The sequence below is a fragment of the Lontra canadensis genome, unplaced genomic scaffold, assembly GCF_010015895.1.
Source record: "Lontra canadensis isolate GAN:19392208 unplaced genomic scaffold, GSC_riverotter_1.0 scaffold59, whole genome shotgun sequence".
Classification (NCBI taxonomy): Eukaryota; Metazoa; Chordata; class Mammalia; order Carnivora; family Mustelidae; genus Lontra; species Lontra canadensis.
This window is the reverse complement of record NW_022631053.1, coordinates 3,673,986-3,692,273: the sequence shown is the minus strand read 5'-3', so window position 1 is coordinate 3,692,273 and position 18,288 is coordinate 3,673,986. Positions and strand designations below refer to the sequence as shown.

At 39.1% G+C, this 18,288-nt stretch overlaps 1 protein-coding gene across 7 annotated transcripts in view; it reads right to left on the bottom strand.

The window, feature by feature from the left end:
- SLC11A2 (solute carrier family 11 member 2) overlaps positions 1 to 18,288 on the bottom strand; it is a 37,196-nt gene that overhangs the window by 16,662 nt on the left and 2,246 nt on the right. For all 7 annotated transcript variants that reach the window (XM_032876773.1, XM_032876776.1, XM_032876775.1 and 4 more), the window contains 4 exons: positions 4,146 to 4,217; positions 2,100 to 2,248; positions 1,434 to 1,559; positions 884 to 1,003 (listed from right to left, as the gene is read on the bottom strand). In XM_032876773.1, coding sequence (XP_032732664.1) covers positions 884 to 1,003; positions 1,434 to 1,559; positions 2,100 to 2,248; positions 4,146 to 4,179 — 429 coding nt within the window. In that variant the 5' untranslated portion in view covers positions 4,180 to 4,217. Of the gene's footprint in view, positions 1 to 883; positions 1,004 to 1,433; positions 1,560 to 2,099; positions 2,249 to 4,145; positions 4,218 to 18,288 lie in introns of those variants that run through there.

The window sequence follows — 18,288 nt, the reverse complement described above, 5'->3', positions numbered from 1 at the left end:
ATACTGGCTCACAGAGGCCAAGAGAAAACAAAAAAAAACCAAACCCAAAACAAAACAAAAACAAAAACAAAAACAAAAAACAAATCCAACACAACAGCTTCAGGTATCTACTACACAAAAAATGGTCACAAAAAAGAACTGTTAATATACGTGAAGAGAAACTACAAGAAATTATAAATTACTAAGGTTTTTTTCTGAAAAGCATATAAGGGGGAAAAGGCAGATAAGGATAGTTTTTCAGAGTCAGAAAAGGAGATTATACATTTAGGACAAACTAGAGGGAGATCATTATCTTATCTAAAGATGAAGCTAGGTTAAAACTATCTTCCAGACATAGGGTCCATTCCTGCCTTAGGCAGCAGTAAGAGAAGGCCCAAAATGTCCAGAAAAGAGCTGTGGAAGACAGTGTAACTTCCAGGGTCAGGGTCAATTGAAAAATAATTCTTAACAAATCCAAAGATCCTGCCACATAGAGTTTATAGTAAAAGAGAATATCTTATTTTTCAAATTGATGACAAAGTCAAACAAAAAAGAAAATACATGATTTAGGAATATGGATGTATGAATGAAAGTGCTTAAAGCACTCCCACCCCTCCATGGGCTGGGCACTGCTAGATATCAGAAGGCGGAATGAATGGTAAATATTTACTCTAACTGAATTTTTCCAAGGAAGCTTTCTGGCAAAAAATGAATCTCAATTTAAAGAAGTACAGAACTATGGGTTGGCAGCAAGAGAGGCTACCGAATTTCCCCTGGAACTGATCCGCAGGCCCCTGACCACTAAATCCTCCGCTATTTCAGTATATATCACGAGGCCAGCACATTCTGTCAGACACACACGTTTCTCTGAGATGAGTGACAAACAGGACACTACGTGGCTCACCTTGGGATACTGACGATGACACACTTCAGCAAGATGCAACCCCGTGACCACGCCCAGTCTGGCTGCAAGGCGCTGGAGCAGCAGCCCCACGACGGTGGCCAACATTAGAACCCAGAGCAACTAGAGAAGAAAAAAATCCCATCATAACACTCATTATACAACTGGAGTGTTTTCATTTCGTTGTTTGGCAATGTGAATGAGAAATACATTCAGGAAAGAGCCCAGCTCAAGAATCAAATGACCTGGAGATCTGTATCAGGTTCTGTGCATAACCTGCTAGGTCATCTCACACCTTTCTGAGCCTTAATTTCTCCCTTGTTCAAGGCAAACTATGTGGACTGGATAAAAGAAAATAAATTTAAAGCAAACTATGTGTATAAAATAAATTTTAAAAACCAGATGGCAAAGTACTTTTCACCCAAGTGTCACTGTCAATGAAGTTGCATGTAACTGCCAAGGTTGATGATATCCAACAGGCAGAGAAGGGGGAAAGGATGTGAGGGTGGACTGCATGTGTTTAACAGGGGCAGGGAGAGGACTAGATGTTCACCTTAAATCCAGCCACTGCTCCAGACTGCAAATCAGATTCGATGTTTCCTGGATCCAAGTAGGCAATGCTCATAAGAAAGCCAGGTCCCGTGAAAGCCCAGAGCTTACGAAAGCTAAAACAAGAATACTATACAAGAGAGGAAGAGATCAAACTAATTATCAACTCCAAACTACTGATCTAATTTATCTGTTTTTTTTTTTTTTTTCCACATATAAAGCAACAATATCAGCTTCTGCATACTGGGTGTGCCCAACTTCAACTTCATCTTACCCACTTCTTATCAATAACCTGGCCACTTCTCTGTCCAAATAAGAGCCCTTCCCTTACCTGTTCTTTCCATCCACCAGCCTCTCATTCTAAAACCTGAGTATGAGTATCAGTACCCTTGTGCCCAACCACCACTCAAAAGGGACAAAAGCTACTGTAAAACACATGTAATTCATACTTTCTAGATCAAAAAATAATCACTAGTACAATGTGGCAACTGTTCTCAAGGTCCTCGTTTTCCTGAAAGTTACTGTAAACAGTTACTCTGATTACAGAAGTTGTCTTCAGAGACTTGCTTGCAAAATGAGATCTGAGGCTGTTGCTCTTGAGTTGTTCAGCAGACTTTCCACTCCTAAGTCTTCCTTAAATAATCCCTTCCTCCAAGGATTTGTCACTAACCTCTTCTTCAGGAATGGTGATCTTCTCATCAAAGTAGGTGGTAAAGGGCTCCTGTGAGTGCTCCTCGGACTGGGGGAGAGATGAGGTACTATAGGCAGGGTTGAGTGCACCAAGACTGGGAGAGTCCCCATGGTCTCCAGAAACTTCATCTAAATTAACAGATTTGAGAAGAAATAAAAATGAACAAAATACACTAACAACTTGTCCTTAGTAACTTTTTTTTTTAAAAAAGATTCTATTTATTCATTTGAGAGAGAGGGAGGGAGAGAGCATGAGCAGGGGAGAGAGGCAGAGGGGAAAGCAGACTCTGCTGAGCAGGGAGACCGATGTGGGGCTCCATCCCAGGACCTTGGGATCATGATCTGAGCTGAAGGCAAACGCTTAACCATCTAAGCCACCCAGACGCCCCTCCTTAATAACTTTTATTTATTTATTTTTAAAGATTTTATTTATTTGACAGACAGAGATCACAAGTAGGCTGAGAGGCAGGCAGAGAGAGAGAGGTGGAAGCAGGCTCCCCACTGAGCAGAGAGCCCGATGCGGGGCTCGATCCCAGGACCCTGGGATCATGACCTGAGCTGAAGGCAGAGGCTTTAACCCACTGAGCCACCCAGGCGCCCCTCCTTAGTAACTTTTAAATCAAATCTTTTTAACACCTAAATGCACAAGACCAACCTGGCTCTACTCAATTTATTTCCAATATTTTATTTTCATCTATATTTTTAATATAGAATAATTACAATTCTTTATTAGGCAGTACATTCACATGGATGGAAATTCAGGAAACTAAAAAAAGCTTATGGTAAAAAAAAAAGCTCCCTCTCACCCCTCCTCCCATGTCACTTTGCTCTGGGTTAGTTTTAACGCTCATCTCACAATGGTTTTCCTACTTTCACACTTCTGCATTCCCGGTTGGCAACTTTTAGTATCATCTCATTTTCTTCTAAATACACTGATGCCTAGGGCTCAAAATATAACATTCCCTGTCTAGCCACCCTCGTAACCTAAAATCCTAACTTTCAGAAGAACACAACTAGGTCCATCTAGTTACTACCCTACTCCGCCCCCACCCCCATCCATTATTTGGACTGAGCCAAAGAATGGTCCTCGGACTTTACACCTCTGTCGGGCTTCTCAAAAAATGTGGAAGTTGAAAAATCCTGCCACAGTTAGGTTAAAATCTGAAGCTGCAGGGAAACCACCAAACAGGAACCCTTTGCCTCCTGACTAAGGCCTGCCATGAAGAGCTTCAGGTCATGGGGTGTGGGCACCCTCGTGACAGGAGGGCTCATCTTAGACTGCTTATCAGCATTTCCAGGTCCTGCATTTTGCCGGTAATCTTAAATGCTGGTAAGGGAAGGGTCTAGGAGAAAAGGGCTAATCTGCCAGAAGGATACAAAGCCGAGTTTGATAGCCATCAAATGGCAATTTCAAACCAAAGAGCTCTAATGTCAGGGTTTCCAAGAAATCCTTGTAACATCCAATTAGAAAAACAAAAGCTTCTTTCTATAGGGAGCTGACCCACTTCTGTGAAGTGGCCCTGAATTATAAGGAAATTTAAAGAAAAGGAATAAAAATTCTAAAGCAGAAATTTAGATTAGAAAGAATTAGAAAACTCCCTCTAATGGATTACACAGTTAAATGCGTTTGCTCGGTATTTTACTGTTCCTTAATGTAAATATCCCAGTCCTGTGAAGAGCCAAAGCATTCTAAAGGTTTTTATGCCAGGCCTGTGATTAACACTTGCCCTTGGAAGCATTACTGCTACAGAAACCAAACTTGCAGCTAATCTTGGCTCATCTCAGAAGTGGAAATAAGATATGAGATAGATCTTCATGGTTATCATTTACAGCTTAAGTTACTGGATGGTGACTGGATTGGACCTGATTGGAGCAGGCCTCTATGATGATACTGTTAGCTAGGGAAGAGGAGTTAAGGACAATTTTTGTTGTGATAGATGACAAGAAGGAAAATATGGTCAATTTCTATTACTGATTTAGACCAAATTCCAAGTAAAAATCAGACAATAACACAGCTATAAATTACCATCTGGCATCTTCTGTTCAGGACCCAACACCATGGTAGATGCCTGAGTGTCCGAGCTCTTAGAATAGGATTCTGGAAAGGAGAAAAGGGAGACAGGAATGAGCAAGAACAAAATAATAAGTTCAGAACCAACATTTTGTTACTCTGTACAACTGACCCCATACTAGATGAAAAGAATAATTCTTCTTCTAAATTAGAGAATCTTGAAAATAATTACAGCTTTCAGAGCATTATTAAGAGATAGTTAATAAAATTTTTTTTTAAGATTTTATTTATTTGACAGATCACAAGTAGGCAGAGAGGCAGGCAGAGAGAGAGAGGAGGAAGCAGGCTCCCTGCTGAGCAGAGAGCCCGATGTGGGGCTCGATCCCAAGACCCTGGGATCATGACCTGAGCAGAAGGCAGAGGCTTTACCCCACTGAGCCACCCAGGCGCTCCGAGATAGTTAATAAAAATTAAAGAGTCTTAATCATTTTTTGCTAGCAAGACTTTAAAACCAAACTAAAGCAAAAGGTATTTCAGGGAAGTAGGCAAATACTTTTTAATAAGCATCCACAAAGAGGCTGCTAAGCAAACCCCCAGTCTCTGCCTTTGCTTCCAGATTAACTCAAATATTTATTTAAAACCAGACTGATTTCTCCCAACTTTTACAAGTTTTTAAGGACAAAGATCTATAACTTTTTTTTTTTTTTTTACTCTTTTTGATCTAAGAAATAATTTAAGCTCACGATTCAATTTTCTGGAAAGGGGGGAGAAAAGCACCGCACACCATACTGTCGTGGAGGGCCATTATTTCCCAGCCTCATATTTCCCTGAGGAGAGAGAGACTTCCCCTATAATGTTTCTCATTCCCTAACCCTTCAACAACCGAAAGAAGAAACTAATCACTATGGCTATCCCTTCCTGGGCACTCAAGGAGAGATGAGGCACCAGGAGGACTAGGCATAGTCTGCAGGATGCCATCCAGCACTTCTCTCTATTGTGGAAGGGAGTTAAGGATGAGCGGTTGTCCCAGAGATCTATCAACCTGTTAGGTCAAGTTTAACTAGGGGGGGGGCGGGGGGGGATTGGGGTGGGATGGTCATAAGCCCATTTGGCCACAGATCTATGGAATATTCTCCAGTCAACCCCACCAATAAGGCTGATTTTTTTACATTTCAATTTACTGATTAAGGAATCTAATTCTCAGTTGATTTCAAATTTACAAGGAGAGGGGCACCTGGGTGGCTCAGTGGGTTAAGCCTCTGCCTTCAGCTCAGGTCATGGTCTCAGGGTCCTGGGATCGAGCCCTGCATTGGGGTTTCTGCTCAGCAGAGAGCCTGCTTCCCTCTCTCTCTCAGCCTGCCTCCCTGCCTACTTGTGATCTCTCTCTCTCTGTTAAATAAATAAAATCTTTAAAAAAAAATTTAGAAGGAGAAAGACGAGGTAATATTTATTGTTAGCCCCAACCCCCACTTAAATCCCAATAAGAATGATGCTACTGAAAAAGTTAAAAAGCCTCTCCTTAGTTATCTTTTACTGTAGAAAGTCTTTTCCTCTCTTGTACCTTGTTCCTATCTGAACATTCTTCTACTTTCTTTTTTTTTTCGATAATCTACCAATATATTCTGTATCTATTTTAAAGAATTATCAGAGTGGAAGCATTCTAGGTTTCATCCATCTTCCCAGATATAAAACATACTACCACTTGCTAAGTTGGAAAACATAATCTTTTATCTCTAGAATCACCAATATCAAGTGTTTTGTTACAGTGGACAACTAGCCATGTCCCTCCTATCAGGTTTTAAGGCACCAGATAACTAAACACCAGCCAGTAGATGCCAGTAACACTATCTACATTCAAACCCTCTTTAGCACCTCATCTGAATGGAAGTTACGTATCTGACCACTGAGAACAGCAGGAGACTCTTGGATTCCAATCACAGCTCAGCCCCTTGGCCCCATCCAGAGCCCTTATACTTTTATTTTACATATACTTCTAAGAAGCCAGGTTATCAGGTTATCCTAACCCTTAATAAATTAGATATCACAAATCAGCTCTGGGACTTTCTAATTCTTATAGGAAAAGGTCTTGGGCCACTTCATATGAGGCAAAGAGCCCTTCGTTATACTTTGATCAACTCTGAGAACATTATTATTAAAAACAATGTTATTAATATTTTATTATTATTAATTATATTAAGCATAACTCAAGTTTCTTCTAATGTGGCCCTACTCACCAAGAACTGATTACATTAGATTACTTTTGTAGTGATGATTGACATCCTGTGTAAGTCACAGAAGTGTTTAGTGCATCTGAGGAAATTTCCTTCCCAAAATAAGCCTTTAAGTGATATTTCAAAAACAAACAAATAAAGGTGATAGTTAGGGCCATATGGATGGGTAAGTTGGTTAAGCTCTGCCTTTGGCTTGGGTCATGATCTCAGGGTCCTGGGATAGAGTTCCTCATCAGGCTCCCTGCTCAGTGGGAGTCTGCTTCTCCCTCTGCCTCCCCCAACTTGTGCTCATGCTCTCACTCTCTCTCAAAAACATAAAACTTAAAAAAAAAAAAAGTGAGAGTTAAATAATTTTAGGCAGAAATAGTTCATGATAAAATTTTAAACAATTGTTATTAGTATCCGAAGGGATTATTTATATATTAATTACATACACAGCTAATAAATACAAGAAGTCTGGTCTTCTCTCTGAAATCTCAGGAATGCATTATTCCAAGAAAGAAAAAACAATTCTAGATTCCAACTTTCTCATCAAAACTTTTAGCCAACAAACTATAAGCTCTATTGCTTCCACTGTCTACAGAATATAACTAGGGCAGGAAACAGAGTGGGTCAGTTAGACTTGGTGAGCTACACAGTATTTAATTTCCATGAAAATTTAAGACCCTACAGAAGCAGTTAGTACTGAAACAGTTTTGCTCTCTAGGACCATACCACCAGATTGTTTTAGTCATTTAACTACATTAATGCAAAGATCAAAATGAAATACAAGCAACCAGAATCAATCCAGCAATACTTTGATAATTATGATTAAGATAGCTTTTATATGCTAGCTCACCCTCAACCATAAAGTGTCACCTTCTTCTGAATCCAGTAAGTTTCCTCCTGTCAAACAGCAATCAACAACAACAAAAAATGGCACTCCTGGTTAAATGTAATATAAGAATTTTATCCCATTCCTTATCAAAAGTTGTTAAGAATGGGGGTGCCTCCGTGACTCAGTCGGTTAAGTGTCTGACTCTTGATTTCAACTCAGATCACATCTCAGGGTTGTAAGATGGAGCCCCACATCGCCCAGAGCGAAGCCTGCTTAAGATTCTCCCTTTCCCTCTGCCCTTCCTCCCTCTTCCCCTCCAAAAAATGTTAAAAGAATGATTTACAAGTGGGGTGCCTGGCTGGCTCAGTCAATAAAGCATGTGACTCTTGATCTCAGGGTCATGAGTTCAAGTTCAAGTCCCACACTGGGTGTAGAGATTACTTAAAAAAAAAAAAAGTTTTACAAGATAAAAAGGCTAGGGGCGCCTGGGTGGCAGCTGAAGCCACTGCCTTCAGCTCAGGTCATGATCTCAGGGTCCTGGGATCAAGCCCCAAATCAGGCTCTGTGCTCAGCAGGGAGCCTGCTTCCTTCTCTCTCTGCCTGCCTCTCTACTTGTGATCTCTCTCTGTCAAATAAATAAATAAAATCTTTAAAAAAAAAAAAAAAAAGATAAAAAGGCTAATAAAATTACACTTTCTGTCTAAAATGCCAAAAGTGCACATACCTTTGACCCAGCAATTCTAACAATGGATCTTAAAGAAATACTCACACAAGGAAAGTATGTGCAAGGAAATTTCCTGTAACACTGTTTGTAGTATCAAAAGACTAGAAACAACCTAGATACTAGTCGAGGACTGGTTAAATAAACTATGTACATATAGAGGATGGAATGCCATGCAGCTATTATAACAATGCAAATCTAAATGTACTGATAGGAAACAATCTCCAAGACATGTTTTCAAGTAAAAAACCCAATGTATAGAATGGTATACAATCATTTATGTCAAGAATTAAAGAAGAGGGGCCCCTGGGTGGCTCAGTGGGTTAAAGCCTCTGCCCTTAGCTCAGGTCATGATCCCAGAGTCCTGGGATTGAGCCCCGCATTGGGCTCTCTGCTCAGCAGGGAGCCTGCTTCCCCCTCTCTCTCTGCCTGCCTCTCTGCCTACTTGTGATCTCTGTCAAATAAAATAATAAAATCTTAAAAAAAAAAAAAAGAAGAAGAACAAGAAAAGAAGAGAGAGAATATACACATGTACATGTATGGACTACCCCCCAGGGACATGCCAAAAACAGGTAATGCTGTCCCCAAAGAGAAGGAGAGGGGGAGCACAAATGAGGTCAGGTGAAGGGAGGACCTCTCATTGAATATACACTGTATACCATTTTGCACTTAAAAAAACTTTGTCATGTACTTGTATTATCTATTTCTTTTAAATACAAAGGTCATATGGATTCACTCAGCTTCTGAACACTTCTGAACACTTTCAGGATGTGCAGCTGAACTCTGACAAAACTTCTGTAGTGGATTAATCAGAGATCTATACCTACCCAGCTGGCAGGCATACACTGTCTAAAACTTACCTTACTACTACTTTGCCTTAGTGCCCAAAGAGCCATGCTCTGAGATTATGAACTGGGAGTTACATGTGAATGTAACTCAATGTAATGTAATCAAGAAAGCATTTCCTGACTCCTTAATTTGGGTATCCCCCAAACACAAACTAGCTATAATCGATTCTGAACATCTAATTAACATGAATTCATGTGCTCTCTTACCACTCACAAGAACTCTAAAAAAACAATTTTTTTAAAAAGATTTTATTTATTTATTTGACAGAGAGAGAGAGAGAGAGCACAGCAGGGGGAGCGTCAGGCAGAGGAAGATGGAGAAGCAGGCTCCCTGCTGAGCAGGGATCCAGATGTGGGGCTCGATCCTAGGACTTTGGGATCATGACCCGAGCTGAAGGCAGACGCTTAACCGACTGAGCCACCCAGGCGCCCCTAGAAAAACAATTTTTTTAAGAACAATTTAGATAGGGGCACCTGGGTGGCTCAGTTGGTTGGGCATCTGCTTTAGGCTCAGGTCATGATCCCAGGGTCCTGGGACAGAGCCCCATATTGGGCTCTCTGCTCAGCTGGGAGCCCGTTTCTTCCTCTCCCTCTGCCCCTCCCCCACTTGTGCTCTTTCACTCTTGCTCTCTCTCAAATAAATTAAAAAAAAAAAAAAAAAAAAACAATTGAGATAGCCCAAATCTGTTTTAAAAATTGCCCCTAAGAAAGTCTGAAATACTGAATACTAAAAAACATGTAACTTAAATTGTTTTCTCCCTATAGTTAAAAAAAATTTTTGAATTTGAAATACTTCTTGTAAAATTCTCCTATAGACAACAAAGTCCTCAAAATTATTTCACTGATTTCAGAGCTGTGTCCAACATTGCAAAGGTCTCCCTAAAATTAATTATAAGGTTTAAAGAGGAATGTCTTTGAACAGTCCTCTAATTCATCCCCTCTTTTTACCTCCCCTTCCCTATATGAATAAAATCAAACACAGCATTAAAGTAGGAAAAGAACTCTCATAGAACCAGAAGTGTCTGCATGGTGGCGACTAGTTAAATAAATGTGAACAGGATTTTTTAAGTTGACTGGCAAAATTCACAGCAAGATAGTCAGGAATCACTCTTGCAAAACAGGGAAGGACCAAACACTTCTACCCCAATTTAGACCAGTGGGCACTGCCCCAAAACCTCCACGAAAGCACATGTAGGGAGCGAAGTCCTTAAACACTGAACAAAAATTGTTCTCTGGGGGAAAAAATAGAGATTATAATAAATAAAATAAAAGTTGACTGGCAAAGCCACCTCTTCTCTCTCTTGATGCTTCCCTTAGACAATTTTTCAGTGCCAGCAACATGCTGGTGACACAGTCAAAACTGCCAGATGCAAGAGATCTAGGCTTTAGAAAGTAATACCTGAGTTGTTTATTTGAGAGTAACAAGGAGTTGTCATAAAATGAAAAATTCCATTTGTCTTGAAGAAAATGTAAAAATTTCTGGATCCTTCTAAAATCCTTTTCCCTAAAAGTCTCCTTTATGGCTAAAGTACTTGATATTTCTACTAAACCACTATTATTAATCTAACACCTATGTCGTATAAGACGTTCTTCATGAAAGTAAGCCCCTGTCCTGGAAGACTGGGAGTCAACAAAACTCTGAAAAATTCAAGTGGTTTGAAGAGAGCTAATTATTTCCTGAATGCTATGTGGTTTTTTTGGTTTTTTTTTTGTTTTTTAATTTTATTTATCCATTTGAGAGAGAGTGAGAGTGAGCATGAGAGGGGAGAAGGTCAGAGGGAGAAGCAGACTCCCCTGATGCAGGACTCGATCCTGGGACTCTGGGATCATGACCTGCACCAAAGGCAGTTGCTTAACCAACTGAGCCACCCAGGTACCCTAAACCCTATGTATTTTAATAAGGAAGATTACTAGCCACTTTTTTTTTTTTAATAGGAGATTATTGCTTTCTTTGTTTTTCATTCTATGTCAACAAATAAGTTCCATTTTCTGAGTCATTCCATTGAGGATATCCACCTCATTAGTTCCAAAACTCAATTTGCCCTCACTGGGAATGAGGGGGAAAGAAACGGCTGAGAATAGCCATGTGAACCAATTACCAGTTATGGAACTGAAACAGTAATCAAAACTCCCAACAAACAAAAGTCCAGGACCAGATGGATTCACAGATGTATTCTACCAAACATTCAAAGAACAGTTAATACCTATTCTCCTCAAACTATTCCAAAAAATAGAACAGAAAGGAAAACTTCTAATTTCATTCTATAAGGTCAGCATAACCCTATGATACCAAAGACACTACAAAACAAAACAACTTCAGGGGCACCTGGGCTCAGCCAGTTAAGCATCCAATTCTTGATTTTGGCTCAGATCAAGATCTCAGGATCATGAGATCAAGCACCCCGCTGTGCTCAGCAGGCAGTCTGCTTGAAATTCTCATTGTCTCCCTCTCCCTCTGCCCCTACCCCCCCAACCAAGTAAATAAATCTTAAATAAAAACAACACAAAAAACTACAGGCCAACATCCCTGATGAATATAGATGCAAAAACCCTCAACAAAATATCAACAAACCAAATTCAACAATACATTAATAGGATTATTCATCATGATCAAGTGGGATTTATTTCAGGGATATAATGGTGGTTTGATATCTGCAAATTGGATATCTGAAAATAGCTGTACCATATTAACAAAAAGAAGGATAAAACTACACAATCATCTCAATAGATGCAGAAAAAGCATTTGACAAAATATGACATCTGTTCATCATAAAAACTCAACAAAGTGGATATAGAACGAACATACCTCAGAATATAATAAAGGCCACTTATGACAAATCCACAGCTAATATCATACTCAATAGTGAAAAGCTGAAAGCCTTTCCTCTAAGATCGGGAACAAGACAAGGATGTCCACTATCACCACTTTTATTCAACACAGTACTGGAAGTCCTAGCTGCAACAATCAGACAACAAATAAAGGCATTCAAATTGGTAAATAAGTAAACCTGGCACTATCTGCAGATGACAGGATATTACATACATAAAATCCTAAAGACCCCAGCAAAAAACTATTACAGGGGCACCTGGGTGGCTCAGTGGGTTAAGCCTCTGCCTTCAGCTCAGGTCATGATCTCAGGGTCCTGGGATAGAGCCCTGCATCAGGCTCTCTGCTCAGTGGAGAGCCTGCTTCCTCCTCTCTATCTCTCTCTCTGCCTGCCTCTCTGCCTACATGTGATCTCTGTCTGTCAAATAAATAAATAAAATCTTTAAAAAAAAAAAGATTTATATTAGGATCTCTCTCTGTGTGTCAAAAAACAAACAAACAAACAAAAAAACACAAAACCTATTACAAGTAAGAAATGAATTCAGTAGAGTCAAAGGATACAACATTAATACACAGAAATCTCTTGTTTTTATACACTAATAATGAAGTAACAAAAAGGGAAATTAAGAAAACAATCCCACTTAAAATTGCACCAAAAAGAATAAAATACCTAGGGATAAATTTAAGCAATGAGGTGAAAGACCTGTACTCTGAAAACTACAACACACTGATAAACTGAAGATGACACAAAGTAGAAAGATTCATCAATGTTCATGGATTGGAAGAATAAATATCGTTAAAATATCCATACTACTCAAAGCAGTCTACAGATTCAATGAAATCCCTAACTGAACCCTTTGAATCTGTATTTTTGTATCCTTTGGATAAATACCTAGTAGTGCAATTGCTGGATCGTAAGGCAGTTCTATTTTTAACTTTTTGAGAAAACTCCATAGTGTTTTCCAGAGAGGCCACGCCAGTTTGCATTCCCACCAACACTGTAAGGGGGTTCCTCTTTCTCTACATCCTCACCAATACCTGTTTCCTGCATTAATTTTAGCCATTCTGACTGGTGTGAGGTGATCTCTCCTTATAGTTTTGATTTGTATTTCCCTGATGATAGTATTGGCACAAAAACAGACACACAGTTCAGTGGAACAGAAGAGAAAATCCAGGGGCGCCTGGGTGGCTCAGTGGGTTAAGCCTCTGCCTTTGGCTCAGGTCATGATCCCAGGGTGCTGGGATTGAGCCCGCATCGGCTCTCTGCTCAGCGGGAAGCCTGCTTCCCCTTCTCTCTCTGCCCGCCTCTCTGCCTACTTGTGACCTCTCTGTCAAATAAATAAGTAAAATCTTAAAAAAAAAAAAAAAAAAAAGAACAGAAAATCCAGAAATGAACCCACAACTATATGGTCAATTCATCTTCAACAAAGCAGGAAAGAACATCCAATGAAAAAAAGACCATCTCTCCAACAAATAGCATTGGGAAAACTGGACAGTCAACATGCAAAAGAATGAAATTGGACCATTTTACAGTATACACAAAAATAAACTCAAAATGATTTAAAGACCTAAATGTGAGATCTGAAACCATAAACCTCCTAAAAGAAAATATAGGAAGGAATCTCTTGGACAACCAGCCTTACCAACATAGTTACGGATATAACTCAGGCAAGGGAAGCAAAAGCAAAATAAACTAGAGATCTATATGTAGATATATAGATATATAGATATATGGATACAGATTCCCATATATATGTATGTACATATATGGTTACAGGGAGATATATATATATATATATACATATATATACACACACACCCCAAAATAAAAAGCTTTTGTGTGTGTATATATATATATATATATATATATATATATACACACACACCAAAATAAAAAGCTTTTCTACAGCAAAGGAAAACATCAACAAAACAAAAAGGCAACCTACAGAAAGGGATAAGATATTTACAAATGATATATCTGACAAGGGGTTAATATCCAAAAAATATAAAGGACTTCTAAAACTGAAGACAAAAATAATCTGATTAAAATTGGACAGAGAACCTGAATAGACATTTTTTCCCAAATAAGTACAGATGACCAACAGACACATGAAAAGATGCTCAGTATCACTAAACATCAGTGAAACGCAAATCAAAGCCACAATGAAGTATCCCCTCATACCAGTGAAAATGACAAGTATCAAAGACAAGAAACAAGTGTTTATGATGATGTGGAGAAAAGAGAACCCTTGTGCACTGTTGGTGGAAATATGAACTGGTATAACCACTGTAGAAAACAATATGTTGATTCCTCAAAAAATTAAAAATAGAGGGGCACCTGAATGGCTCAGTGGGTTAAGCCTCTGCCTTCAGCTCAGGTCATGATCCCGGGGTCCTGGGATTGAGCCCCTTCTCTGTTCAGCAGGGAGCCTGCTTCCCCCTCTCTCTGCCTGCCTCTCTGCCTACTTGTGTTCTCTCTCTCTGTCAAATAAATAAATAAAATCTTTAAAAAAAAATTAAAAATAGAAATACTATATGATCTAGTATTTCCACTACTGGGCATTTACCCAAAGAAAACGAAAACACTAATTCAAAAAGATATATGCAACCTTAGGTTTACTGCAGAGTTATTTACAACAGCCAAGATATGGAAGCAACCCAAGCGTGTATAGGTAGATGAAAGGATAATGAAAAAGTGATAAATATACACACACACACACACACACACACGACTATTACTTAGCCATAAAAAAGAATGACATCTTGCCATTTGTGACAACCCAAATGGACCTAGAGGGTATTATGTCAAGAGAAACAAGTCAGACAGGGAAAGACAAATACCATATGATTTCACTTATATGTGGAATCTATAAAGCAAAACAATGAACAAATTCTTAAATATAGACAACAAATTGATGGTTATGAGAGTGGAGGTGGGAGGGAACATGGGCAAAATAGGTGAAAAGGGATTAAGAGGTGCAAACTTCCAGTTAAAAAACAAGTCATGGAGATGAAAAGTACAGCATAGGGAATATAGTCAATAATATTGTGATAACATTATATGGTGACAAATGGTAACTCCATTTACCAGTGGTAAGTATCCTATAATGTATAAAATTGTCCAATCACTGTTGTACACCTGACACTAAGGTAACACTGTATGTCAATTATAATAATTTTTTAAAAAGCCATGTAAATTTCTAAATTATTCTTGAGGATGTAAAGTTTAGAATTTTTAAAATTTAGATGTAAGTGTATCCTATTTTTCTCTTATGAAAATGAATTTGATAAAAAATGATAAAATGAAGAAAAGATGGGCTGAGGACTGATTACACCTACTTCTGTGAAGGAACAAAGTGCAAAGTCCCTGTGGTGTCAGTTTAAGAAAAAGGTCTCAAAATTCTAATCCTCACTACCTAAGTAGAGAATGTCTTCATATTAGAATGTTTTCAGCCAAAAGCCACAGGAACACACCCAGTTCATAAAGTACAAACAGTACTCCTATTGCATCATGTGCTTAATACGCACCAGGGTCTCTGTATGTGTATGTCTTTCTCACTCTGACACAATGGCCATTAAGATACCAGCTTAGGCTGTTCTTTGTCTTACTGACTTTGTATACAGAGTAATATTATCAAAATTGAGAGAATCTCAATCTACCAGAGACTACAATTTCAAATCAACATCAAGTCTATGGTTCTCACCTGAGCTGGACGTCTGTGAATCTATGTTTTAGAGTTGAAAGGAAAACCTGACATTGAGAACATCTAACGATAAAAAAGAAGAAAAAGAAAATGTTAAGCAGCAAAGAGGGAGAGAGTCAGATATAGGGAGAAAGAGGACAGTTGATAATGAAACTGGCTGGCTGGCTGTCAAAGATGATAACAGCTGGGAGAAGTGTGGCCAGGCTTCAAGAAGTACTGATCGCTTAGACAAAAATATCACTCATCCACCAGAGACTTCAGAATTAGAAGGGCCTGACACCTACAAAACAGAACTTTTCCTGACCACTGCTGAGGCTTAACTAGCTTTCATACCTCTTTGATGGTTCATATGTCAGGCTCACTGAAGTCTTCCTTCTACATAGCTTGGTCTTTGTTCCTCTCAGTTCTCATAGAGAGTTTCCTCTGATTTCCCCCTAACCAGAGGTACACAGCAGTGTGTTTCCCTTTGGGGGAACCAACCTGGCCTCCCGGCCTCACACATGGATCCTAGAACACAACTCTCAGCTCTGTGAACAATTTCAAAGACCCCCTTTATATTGAAGTAAGACAGTCTATTAAACACATTTATACCCACTCATGCCTCAGAAAAAATATTTTGCCCTCACATTTGCTTAATTTTTCTCTCAAAAATGTGATGAATGATTATTATTGAACTACTCAACTCATTTATTCCAATGACACATATTGGTCCCTTGGATGTAACCTGGCCTTTGAGTACATATTTTCCTTGACATGTCTTTTCTTAAAGCAAATAAAAATTATATGCACAGACAACATTTACTACAAGATTACTACAAGATTCTCTGGCTGCACATATGCCTCCTTCTGCTCTCTGGAGCCTGTTAAATTTTTAATAATTCACTTGTAGCCTTCTCCTTTCATTACCTAGGAGTTTTAACAGACACTTGATCATGAGTGGCAAATGGACCAAACCTAACAAAAACAACCCATACAAGATGACCTACTAGCAGTAAGCACAAAGAAACGACTGAGAACTCTAACTTCCCAATTTAAGTTTTTACTGGAAACTGGTCCTTACATTAAAAAATGTAAATTACTGGGGCACCTGGGTGGCTCAGTGGGTTAAAGCCTCTGCCTTCGGCTCAGGTCATGATGTCGGGGTCCTGGGATCGAGCCACATCCGGCTCTCTGCTCAGGAGGGAGCCTGCTTCCCCCACCCTCTCTCTCTGCCTGTCTCTCTGCCTATTTGTGATCTCTGTCTGTCAAATAAATAAATAAAATGTAAATTACTTCAGCCTTAAATTAAAAGTGGAAGAGGAATTAGACAATAAATACATTTTTATCATTCCCAGCCAAAGGTTTTATATCCCATTCTGATGTTATTATACTTTATAACACAAACAATGTTGCATTTTATCCACGATATTCCTGATGGTACCTGAAGGGCTCTTCTTTGTGTCTTCATGGGCCAATAAATGTTAATTGCTCAATATATGTTTGTTAAATTATCAAAAGAATAAATGGCATCTGATGAGTGAGATGACAAGGGTCAAGGTCTTCCAAATTCTTATATTCTGCATATTCAAATGCTCCCTACCTTCTTTTCCAAAATATTTTATTCAAACCAGAGACTCAGATGACAAAAATGACAATACTAGGGAAAAAATGCTTCCCTTTCTGCCTCAAACACTCAACTCTTTGAAGATGTCACACCCCTTCCTCTTTATCCAGGCTGAAGCAAAAAGACACTGTTCTCTACTCTCAACAAGCCAACATTCGAATTTCGACCCTACAGAACTACTCAACTGTCTCATTCTAGAGCTAAGTAAGTAAACTTATAGCATCCCTACTTCACCCAAATCGGGCCAGCATACTGCTGCAGTCAGTGATGCTCTTTTTCATAAATACAGAGTTTCTCATTTTGTGATTATGATATGTGTATAAACAGCTGCTTTCACGGAAGGAAAGAATCAGAAGACAGTACAGTCTTCCACTAGTGCCTTCCAGAAAACCCCAAGAAAACTTGGAACTTTAAGCTCATAGAAAGGGTATAAATCTGTCAGCAGATATTTGTATTTCTGTACATGGAGAGACAACAAGGAATAAAGAGGTCTTTGACTCCACAGCACCCACCCAAAAGATGCTATTTTTATGGATACCATTCTCTAACCTCTACCCTTACTTTCCTGAGTCGAAACTGAAGTAAAGCTGCTTAGTAGTTGCTGTACAGAGTAATCCAAGAAACCACTGCTGATATCCTAACACTAAAGAGTAGATTCATACCAAGCTTCCCCATTCATTAACAAGAAATGCAGCCAGGCTGCCCAGAAATTCCCCTCCCGAGTCCCACAGCCATCCCGGAAACATGAGAAACCAAGTATGCTGCAATCCAGGCCTTTCTGGTATTGGATCCAAAATAAACTGTGCCTAGCCTAAGACTGTAAATGAAATATTTTCCAGTAAAAAACTAAACAGCCGAAGAAGTTCTGAGGTTTCATTTAACCAACACAGCTATCACAGACAATCCTAGTACAGCGATAGTTTCCAACCTTATTTAATGATTAAAAATAAACACCCAGTAAAAAGCCTCTAATCATATGGAATTATACTATACCTTCAGGTCAGCATTACTGCCATGGATGGAAAACAAGGGCCTAAGGGTTCTTTCAGGATAGGCTCAGGATTCTCAGCAAAGATTAAGTAAGTAGTAATGTCAGAATTCTTTAGTTTGGAATCTTAAGGGGAAGGCGGGCACAGATAATAAAAACTCCTACATTCCAAGAACTGTTCTAAGCACCTTATGTGTATTTTTACTTTACACTCACCAACAACCCTGTGAGACTGATATTATCAATCCCCATTTTAAGTACTGGGAAACAAAAGAATCAAGAGGCTAATAAGCAGCTTGCTCAAAGGGTTACATAGCCAAGAAGTGGAGCAAACTGGCGGGCCTTCGGTTTCACAGGATCAAGATAAACAGCGTCCCCCAGTTTCACCAATATTCACTAAAATTATGGCCAGCAAAAGT